This window comes from Poecilia latipinna, unplaced genomic scaffold (genome assembly GCF_001443285.1).
Source record: "Poecilia latipinna isolate Pla-1442-1.1 unplaced genomic scaffold, P_latipinna-1.0 Scaffold4235, whole genome shotgun sequence".
NCBI classification, from domain to species: domain Eukaryota; kingdom Metazoa; phylum Chordata; class Actinopteri; order Cyprinodontiformes; family Poeciliidae; genus Poecilia; species Poecilia latipinna.
In genome coordinates, this window is record NW_015116851.1 from 7,443 (window position 1) to 18,388 (window position 10,946).

General features: G+C 38.6%; 1 protein-coding gene and 1 long non-coding RNA gene across 2 annotated transcripts in view; both read left to right on the forward strand.

Moving 5' to 3' along the window:
* The first annotated feature begins 561 nt into the window (after positions 1-561).
* Positions 562-3,480, forward strand: LOC106942386 (uncharacterized). Its single transcript, XR_001423618.1, has 3 exons — positions 562-666; positions 797-930; positions 2,950-3,480. It is a non-coding gene; the product is annotated as an uncharacterized LOC106942386 (long non-coding RNA).
* Positions 3,481-8,546: 5,066 nt separating this feature from the next.
* LOC106942385 (protein disulfide-isomerase-like) overlaps positions 8,547-10,946 on the forward strand; it is a 15,087-nt gene continuing 12,687 nt past the window's right edge. Inside the window, exons 1-2 of the mRNA XM_015025654.1 lie at positions 8,547-9,376; positions 10,578-10,784. Of these exons, the coding sequence (XP_014881140.1) occupies positions 9,109-9,376; positions 10,578-10,784 (475 nt within the window). The 5' untranslated portion in view covers positions 8,547-9,108. The remainder of the gene's footprint in view (positions 9,377-10,577; positions 10,785-10,946) is intronic.

The following is a 10,946-nucleotide window of genomic DNA, read 5'->3' on the forward strand; positions in this document are numbered from 1 at the left end:
AATAATAATTATTATTATGTGATCGGTATCGACGATCGGCCCTCATGGGTGATCGATATCGGTATCGGCAGGAAAAAACCTGATCGGCACATCTCTAGTTTCAATACTTCTTTTGTTAAACTATTGATTAATTTACAACCATGTTTATTTGAAGGGCAGCTTTGTTTATAGAGAGACTTCATGCATTTTATTTATGGTCTTGCTTGTGCGTGATTTTTATTTCCTTTTTATGTATTGTTTTTGGTTGTTGGGTTTATTTTGGATATTTATAATGTCTTCCATTTCCAGTGTGGAGTGTTCAACACAAAATTAATGTTTATCAGTTCTTGAGAAAGATAACTTGCATTATAAATATGCAAGTAAAATTTTAATTTCTTGAAAATGATCTGTAAACAACAATTTTATCATTTACCAATGTCATTTTTGGGACAATTTATCATACAGTAAAATGTGTTATTGTGACAAGCATATTAATGGATGAGTTGAGGAAGTTTTTAGTTACTGATGTAAAAAGTTTGGTTATGTTTTCTGAATAATGTGCTTTGTGTATTAACACGGTGATTGCAGTTTTATGTAAATATTAAAATGGCTTCAATGTTTGCTTATTTTGCAGCTTCACTTGGAGCAGTGCCAACAGTCATTGCAACAGTCCCTGCAGCTACACTGGTATCAGCTCCTAATATCTGAATTCCAGTCTTTCATTCCCCCCATTTAACTTCCTTAAGTGTTTTCAAACCACTTGAATATGTTTTTTATGGGTTTGATCTTCAACATGTTTATTTGAAACATTTTCCAGGTAATGGACCTTTTCAGAGTGGTTTCCCCAATCAGGGGGGGCAGAACGTCAATGGCAGTCAGAGCAGCTGGAGTAATGAGCAGCCTCAGGAATCTCCTTCCACTTGGAACTCAGCAGCATGTGTGGGCAGCAAGGTGACATCTTGTGTACATTTGTGTCTGCTGTAATTGTTCAGCTAAAAATAAATATTCCCTGCAAATTAAATTATGATGCTGCAAATACCGTTGAGACCAAAGAATCACACACTTTCACAATTGGACAAGTCAATAACACTGTACAATAAATCAGATTTCCATTTTGACTCAAAACAATTAAAGCTGTGCAGGTCAGTTGTCCATATATCAGACTCAGAAAGTTTTCCTAGTTCTGATCAGTCATCAGAAAGTGAAGATCTTAAAAAATAGGTATTAAGTCAAATGTGTTACATAATCTTAGCAAACAAAGATGGCACATTTATTTGTCCAGATTCTGTTTTGCATTTATGGTCTTGCTTTGTTCTCTTAATGCAGTGAAAGCAAGATGTTTTCAATCTGGATGGGTAATCCTGCTAAACAATAAGAATGATGATTTCAAAATTGACCAAGATATGTATGGTTATGTTTTTTTTTCTTTCCTCCTATATTTAAGTTGTCCTGACAGTAGTAAAAACTTCTCCTGTGCATGAAAACATTTCTCTTAACCATTTTGACAAAGCAGAGTCACCATCTTAAAGTTCAGCTGTTTCATGATACAAATATGAACTTAAAATCTATAGAGATGCTTTGGTTTTAGTTTTTAAAGTGGGCACAAAGGATTTAAACTCAGACGTTTGGTAAAGTCTGGAATTTTTGCATAAATGTGCAGAAAACCTGGGAAAATATTTACAGTTTTTGTTTTTATTTTACTAGTTCTAAAACTAGTAAAAGAAAAAAAGTCTATCTCGCTAAATTTAGATGATACAGTGATCCTCGTTTTTCGCGGGGGTTGTGTTCTGAAAATAACCTGCGATAAGTGAAATCCGCGAAGTAGTTACCTTTATTTTTTTTACAACTATTACACAGCATAATTAAATACTCTACATTGAAACCAAAGAGAACCTGTTTTCAGATCAGCGGATGTGCGTGTGCATCAATCACAGCATTAATGTGATCCAGAGTCGTGTCATTAAAGCGTCTCCTCCAAGCTGCTTTGCAAGATTCACAGTTGTATCTACGGCAGAGCCTCCGGCCACAGTTTTTTTCAGCTGGCATTCAAAGTTTCAGTTTCCATCTCCTGAATGGCCAATCTGTATTACGTATATTTTAGCCAATCAGGACGCAGAACACAATGCACTGTGAAAAAAACTGCACACAAAAAAATCCGCGACGCAGCAAGACCACGAAAGGTGAACTGCGTTATAGCGAGGGATCACTGTACCACTTTTATATACTTCTGTCACCTGTTCATTACTGCTACGCCTGTCACAATAATCAATAAATCAATTAATGGAATGATAAATTAAAACAAACCCAATAATTTCCATTGGCATGATTTATCGTTTCTCTTTTTTTTCCTCTTTCCACCAAAAACTGGATCATAAAAGTCTTTAGTTTGGTTCTTTGGTCTCTACTGGCCAATTTTTGAAGGACAGTTTTGTTTACAAAGACTTCAAAATTAACTATGTTTTGTTTATTTATTTTGGATATTTAAAATGTCTTCTTGTTCAAGTGTTAAATGTTCATTAGAATTTAAGGTCATCTTTTAGAATATTTTCTTGCAATTATCTCAAAACAATATAATTTATGCCAATAACTTCTGGAACAATTTATCATCCAGCAAAATTTATTGTGACAGGTCTAAATTCACGCCACAATTTCTTTTCTTCTGTAAACAAATATTTTAGAATAAAGATACAATGGCCATTGTAGATAGGAAAAGAAGGACCACACTTCTGGCAAAAAAATCTCGGAAAATTTCTAGAAAAAAGTTTTTACTTTTTGGCCTTAAAAAGTTGAAAGTTTGCTTGGAAAAACTCAAATTTTCAGTTGTTTTTTTGTGGAAATTTACTTTTCTTTTTTTGTCTATCTACAATGGCCCTATTATGCCATTGTATAATGGAGAATGGGGCACACACTGAGGGATTAGCTTTAAGCAAAACCAAAAGTCTAACGTCTTTCCTTTTCTCTCCTTCACAGCCGTATTTCTCGGGGACCCGCAGCCTCTCTCCCATGTCTGGTCTGTTTGGCTCCATCTGGACCCCGCAGACTCACTTCCCAGCTGAGCGATCAGTCCCAGTGTCCCCCATGTCTCCCATCACCCCTGTCACCCCTCCACACTCCCCATTCACCCGAGAGCCGGAGGGAACCTACCGACCCATCCAGTACTCCAGCTTCAACCCGTTCGGGCCACACATGAACCTGGACATATGGAACTCTTCATCTAATCGCAGCTCCAACTCCCAGCTCTCCAACGACTCCGGCTACTGTGGAGATGTCTGAATCCGAAAACCAGAACAGCAGACCTTAATACTTGCAAATGCCTAATATAAAAGAAAGGAAATAAAAATGAATGTTCTTTTATCAACAGAGGGGAAAATGTGAATATTACTTTTATTTTATTTTCCAATTTTCAGATGTTAAATGTTGTGAGAGGTGAAGCATTTGTTGTATATTTTTCTAGATGTTTTGCAGTTTTGATCATAGAAAATAAAAGCAAGGTTTTGTACTTGAACAATGGTCTTTATTTCAATTACCCCATATCTACTGTCCAACATGTACAGCCTCCCACAGAAAAGAACATTTCATTTCTGACGCTTTCCTTGTGCCAGGTTTCAGCTAAAACGGGATTTGTTCAAACAATCCTGCTGCCGAGCAGGGATGGTTCACGGAGTACGTTGTGGTAGTAAGTTGACTCCGGATAACTGATGCACAACTTTCTGAAATGGAAAACCCAGGATATGCACAGAACTTACTCAGAATTTTCACTTATCCTGCTTTCTGAAATAGGGCACTGGAGATAACTTCAGAATTGTACCTAAAAAAAACTAAATGGAACGGGATGCAAAGAACTTGTACACTGTGTGCACTTTTACAGAGAGGAGTCAAAAAATTAAATCTAAAAGGAAGACAGTTTGCAGTAGTAACAAGTCCGGGCGTAACATTCTGAAGGACTGGGAGACGTCCCCACCAACTTTGGCCTGACCATTTTTAGTATACCCTTTTTTTGCGTGTCTGCATCTATGTGCTTGGCAGCAGCTGTGCCCCATGTTCAAAGCAGCTAGTGCACAAGGTAAGTAAAAAGTTTTAATTTAAAAAATATATAATAGTGGGGAGTACGTTAATTATGCTACTACTTTGGCAACCTTGACATCAGTGGCGTGCGATCCTCCCCTGAGGCAAGCATAATGGAAGAATAATGTATAATAAGATAACTTGTATTGCTATTTTCAGTTTGTGGTTTGTACTAATAAACTATTTTTCATTTAGCTTAACTAATTTTGATTATTTTTTTCTTAAAAATCGTTGAATTTTCGCAGTTTCCCACTGAAATGGTGAAGCAGCAGCGAGCTGAGCCTCACTTTGGATTGCGCAACCTCTCACTAACTGTGCTGGCTGCCGTTCTATGGGAGCAAGTTCCTCCTGTCTGTATGTCGACCATAAAATGGTTAAAAACATTTAATATACTGATTTTCCATAATTTACCTTATGTATATAATGATCACCAACTGTGTGTGTAACGTGTTTCATTTGCTGAGGAGCCATCATAAGATAATGAAATAAATATCAAGTCTGTCATGACATCTTCAGAGAGAACCTGGTGGTTGTTTTATTTTCTTTTTATTTCTACTGCTTAAATGTTTCATTAGTTGAAAAATTACATATTTTCTGTAGTATCATATCTTCCTTTGTGCTAGATATTAAAGTTTATAGCTAAAGAGTTGTGACTTTAGCTATAAAGTCATGAGCCATATTTCATACAAAGAAATATGGCTCATGACTCTTGCATATTAATGTATATAAACAAAAAAGACATCTTGTACAGCATGGAATGGATTGGTTAATCAACATCCATCCATCCATTTTCTTTACACCCTTGTCCTTTAGTGGGGTCAGGAGGGGTGCTGGTGCCTATCTCCAGCTAACGTTCCGGGCGAGAGGCGGGGTCACCCTGGACAGGTCGCCAGTCTGTGGTTAATCAACATTTGTCTTAAAATACTGTATATTATATTTCTTTCCTGTTACCATGAAGTAAAACCCAAATTTGACAGTTTTTTGAGTGTGTGTCCATGTGTGTTTAGGTGCTTGTGTGCCTAAAAAGGTGTGCAATTCTTTGTTAGGCTCTCAAGTGCTGACATATTGCAGCTATTGATCTTTAGTCCTAAAATCAACACAGAAGCCTGGATACTGATGACAGGCAAGACCAGAGGAGTCTGGATATGCTGATAACATGCACACACACACCCACACACACACCATGCTCATATGCACAATGTTACACAGGTCTGGAAATATCTATCAAACCTTCTCTGCAAGATTTAATCAGCAGAGGAATCAAGTTCTTCAGAATCCTGTTAATGGACCTAAAAAATCTGTTCAGTTTAATTGAAGCAGACACACATCTGCAGTCTATCACACCAAACCCTGTTAAACTATACTGAAGTTTGTGGTTGACATGGAAAAAAGAGTGAAAAGTTTAAAAGCTGAGACTACTTTAGCAAAAATCATTAGATGTTCGAGCTCTTTTAGGAAGTTGTCCACATTGTCCTTTCACTGCTTTATTTGATGACTCAGCATTAAACCACAAATGGCAACTAATTACTGCTTCACTGCAAGGCCAAGTTTCTCTGTAGGTTGTTTCTGACTTGAAGCTTAATTTTTAGAATTATATGCAGTCTTGTAATTCTTATATACTTCCAGTAAGGCCAGAAAAGGTTAAAAACACATGAAAGAAATTGAGTTTGCACATAAAAAGTATTGGTGGAATGTCATGTTTCAGGAAGTCTGAATCTGAGCAGACTGCAGTGTCACAGTGTAGTTTTCAAGGTCAAACAAGTGTCTGGGTGAACACAGTGACCACCCCCGGCCTCCTCTCGACCCCTTTAGAAATCAACACAGCGGGAGATTGGATTTCACGCTCTTTTATCTTTTAACTAGCCTGATAACAGGAACGGAAAGAGCAATGATGAGCTTGTGTACACGTGTGTAAAAACTCTCCATGGTCACTTAGCAGAGCCCCCATTAAGCTTGGATGTCCTCCCTGGTTGCCCGGTGATGGAGTAAACAGAGTGAGTCTGACCGATCCGGTACGCAAATATTTGTTTTAGGAAGGTGCCCCGGTCCGACAGAAGACACATGTCAGCTGCGGTATAAAAACAGAGACCACTGTCACTCATCAGCTCAAACACAGGACTCGGGCCCTCTCCTCCAGGACACTCACTACACGCAATCAAATCCAGCTCCAAGGTAAGAAAACTTTTACACCCATTGTAGTGTTTTATGCCTCCTATATCCTTATACTTTTTCTTTTCTTCCTGTTTTGACCTCTACAGGTCTGGAGGTGACATGGCCACAGGAGTTATCAGGAATTTCCACATTCAGGTCCCGGCTCCTGCCTACTTCCACACTTTCTTGCACTCTCCATACAAGAAGGATGAAGGTTGTCAGATGAGGGAGAAGCCACAGGAACGAGAAGATGAAGAAGATCAAGATGAAGAGGAGGAGGAGGAAGAAGAAGAAGAGGAATGCTTGGATCAGTTCATTGTGAATCCTGCTCAGAATGTTCTGGATGTGACCAGTCAGTTGTTGAGGTTCGCTGACCTCATCAGTCATGACGTCCAGCGGTATTTTGGCCACTCCTCTGCGGATCAAGAAACTTGTGACATCTATGACGACTCTGTCTCCGTGGTGAGTAGCGGTCGGCTGCGTTACTATGACGACCTGCTGAGGATCGCAGGTGCGGGGACTCCAGAGGAGCAGGTGAACGGTGTGGTGGCTCCAGATGACAACCCAAGACGCAGGGGTTTGGGGCCCCTGGCTGACCTGTTCAATCACAGAGGCCTGGGTCGACTCAGGGTCCAGCCAATGATCAACAGGCACCTCCCACTAAGTTTCTGGACTGAGCCAGTTCCTCGTTGCCCTCTGGTTGGCTTCACCATCACACCTAACACCACACACACTGGCAGCAGCTCACCTGGACAGACCAGTGACAGACACACACATTACAACCCGCTGATGCAGCACGGCATGACCGGCAGAGAGCCAGACTTCAGTGACCTGCTGGCCTACTGGGACCCACACCCAGAGTTCACTCACACACTGATGGACGACACACACGCAGAATTAAACACGCAGTAGCTGCCTGAAACCAACATGGGTTCCGACCTCTGCAGCTGTTCAACAAACAGAAATGAACAGGAACAAAGCAGGTTGTTTTCTTCTCTTTGTAGTCCTGTACTCTGACAAGGAAACACTTCAAGAATGTTTAGGATAGTTGCCATAGAAACCATGCTTTAATTTTGAAGGAAATGTTTCTTTTTCTGATTATTTCAAAAACTGATTTGCCTTCAGAGCACATTTCATTAAGGATGCACCGATATGAAAATGAAAATGAGTCCTCATATCGATATTAATTTTATACCTATTATTTTCAGCAAAGGTTCTTTCAGAATAGAATAGAAGATACTTTATTGATCCCAAGGGGAAATTGCTTATTTGTTGACAAGGTACCTCATCTAAGGTTTAAATATTAATAATATAAATATAAACATAATGCTATAATATTATAGATCAGTGTTTCTCAACCCTGGTCCTCACCGCCCCCCCGCTCTGCAGGTTTTAGATGTGCCTCTATTCCAGAACAGCTGATTCAAATGATTGCATGACCATCAAATACTGCAGAAGCCTGTTAATCACCCAGAGATACAATTCAGGTGTGTAGCAGAAGGGAAACACCTAAAACATGCAGGACAGGGGGCCTGAGGACCAGGGTTGAGAAACACTGTTATAGATTATAGTTCATAAAATATACATACCTAAGAGTGATGAGATAATTCAATATGACTGAATGTAAATAAATAAATAACAAGCATGCACATGGAAGCATGTTAATCTATAAATAATCTAGAAATGAATGCAGCACAGAAAATGTTTGGAAACCACTGGGGGGGCGCAGAAGAAAAAGTTTGGGAACCACTGCGTTAAAGGGTTACATGAGCTCAAATGGATAGACGTTCATTAAGAATTTTTCTTATACAGAACAGTACAAAATTCTTGACTTCTGCTGCACCTCCAATGGAGACTCTTTTACTCAATCATAGTGATCCTGATCACTTTTTCTTTACAGTTTCTACATTTTTTTCTGTTTTCCTTTGGACCTTGACTACTTGTTCACTTGTTTTTATTCCATTTCCAGAGATTTTGAAGCAATTAACGACCAACAAATCCACCTGAGTGTGGATGGACTTCATACTGTGTCTCCACAATACACACATTACTTTTCAAAAGTATTCACAGAACTAATGTGGATTTCAAGGTTTTTGTTGATTTATGTCTCTCTCAGTTTTGTACATGTAGAGGCTGAAATATCTCTAGATGTCTCTGGAGTCTCATTTAGATTCAGGTTTGTGCTACATGTTAGTTTTCATCCCTCACTCTGTACTTTTCATATAGACCAAAAGGTTTAGTTATGGTCTCTTCCTGTCACTCTATTGGTCAAATCTGTTGAGTTTATTAATGACCGGTCTGATATATTCAAGGTGCCACATAACATTCCAATAAAATATATTGACTATGTTGAAGTAAATAAAAACTAAATATATAAAAGGGAAATTGGTGGCAATACCTTTCATAATGTATTGTACAAAAAACTCCACCTGAATCTATAGTTCCTGCCATTTTCTTCTGCATCCAGGTCCAACACATTGTTTAAACTCTACCATAATATATGTTAAAGAAAAAGCTAACTTTTCTCCCACCTTTACCATTGAGCCATTTTTAGGTAAATGAGGTTTTGATAAGCACCAATAAAACTACTTATTGGTGCTTATAAAATATCTTCCAATGTAAATATCTGCTCAGTATTAATTAAAAACATGCCAACAAATGGGAAAAATATGACAAATGCTGACATTTAATAAATTCTGTGGTTACTACTGTTTATGAACCAAATCAATATCTTTACATGGCATGATGTGATTGGCTCCAATGAGTCCTGTGAAAAGCGCAGCCTCTGATTGGACAAGAGGGAAGACCAGTAACATTCTGACACACACACTCTTTGTTAGATAAAAAAACCGTAGGATAGGTTCTCCCACACCTGAGCAGAGGTGACAGAGCAGGTCACACACACATAGAGACATGAGAACACACAAGCTATGCATTGCTCTGCTGGGCCTGCTGCTGCTGGGGTCCTTCAGCATTCAGGCTGGTGACCCCAAGGATGACCCCGACAAGGCAACGGAGGCATCATCAGCAGAGACATTAGAGGACACCTCAGAGGAGACAGACAAGAAGCCAAAGAAGGAGAAGACAACAAACATAGAAGAAGAAAAAGACATTTTGGTTCTACACATCAACAACTTTGACAGAGCTCTCAGCGAAAATGAGTTTTTACTGGTTGAGTTTTGTAAGTAAAAATATAATGTTACTATTCTTATTATTAAACATAAGTTTAAACAGGCAGACAGGTTGTGCAAGATGTGTTTTACAGAAAGTTGGTAGAACATATGTTACATGTGCTGCTTTTTAATACAAAAACATTATTTTAAAGGAATATTGATCTAAAATTAAAAACAATGAATGGCTTCAAAATGTCACAAGGATACCTAAATATAAAGCATGACCATTTCTTAAAAGAACTGAAATATTTCTGCTAATAAAAGAGAGAAATAAAATTTAGATAATCATAAAATATCACCTAGAGCTGCAGGATTACATTATTTTATCACACACTAATGTCCATAACCCTGAGGTACTATGAAACAAATGGAGAAATGTCCCCACACATGTCCTGTCAAGTCCAGCTGTTGTCCTGCTGAAAAGCTCCCACACATGAGCTCAGCAGGACAACAGCAGAGGGAAAAAAGGAGTAGTGAGGATAAGGTTGAGGCCAACCACCGCTTCTGCTATCAGCAGCTTATTTCCCTGGGAATTGAGGGAACGGTAGCAACAGGACAGATAATGCTTCCAGTCAATGTTCCAGTGAATGGCAGGCAGAGAAGCCAAAAATTGTATTCAAGTAAGAGTAGTACTTCTTCAACATATTTCTACTCAAGCAAAAGTAAAAAGAAGCCATCCAGTAAGAGTAAAAAAGTATTTGATAAATAGTCTACTCAATTACCGAGTAACTGAAAAAAATGATCAATCCTTTAATATTTAAAAATTACATCATCAGGCGGACCAAAATATAAAGTCAAGCAGAAATTTTGGTATCTTACGGACAAAAATGACAATAATTCATATAACTGACAAAAAATAAAATCAGGCAAAAGAAAAATTTTCCAAATCAGCTTCTTTCAATAAAAAACTTATGGAACTTTATCAAAAACTGCAGGTCTGTGTCTGGTTAATTTTTGGTTAAAACATATTTGTTCTTCATTCAATGGGTAGAGAGTCCAGAAATTTTACTCAAGCAAGAGTAGTGGTACTTCATAATAAAACTACACAGGTGAAATTAAAAAGTAGAGCATAGTAAAAATACTTCTTAAAAGTTTTTTTTTTTTTTAAAGTTGCTCAAGTAAATGTAGTTGAGTAAATGTAACTACTTATTGCTCAACTCTGCTTGACAGTGTGCAATTGTGCTTCAAATATGTGTATGTTTGCCTAAGATGCTCCCTGGTGTGGCCACTGCAAAGAGTTTGAACCGATTTACGCCGAGGTCGCAGAGAAACTGAAGGAGGAGGAAGCAGGGATTCGACTGGCTAAGGTGGATGCCATTGAGGAGAAGGAGCTGGCTGATGAGTTTGAGGTCGGAAGCTTTCCCACTCTGAAGGTGTTCATCAACGGGGACCGCAAGCAGCCACTGGATTACACTGGTAGAGATGCAGAGACATTTATCTTTAACAAATATTGTAGAAATGAAATGCAACCACTACAAGTATTCACAACTCTTATCTCAAGAGTTTAGGGCCACATCAATACTTGTGGCAGGCCGGATTTGGCCCCTGGGCCTTGAGGTTGACATGAGGTGTAGAAAC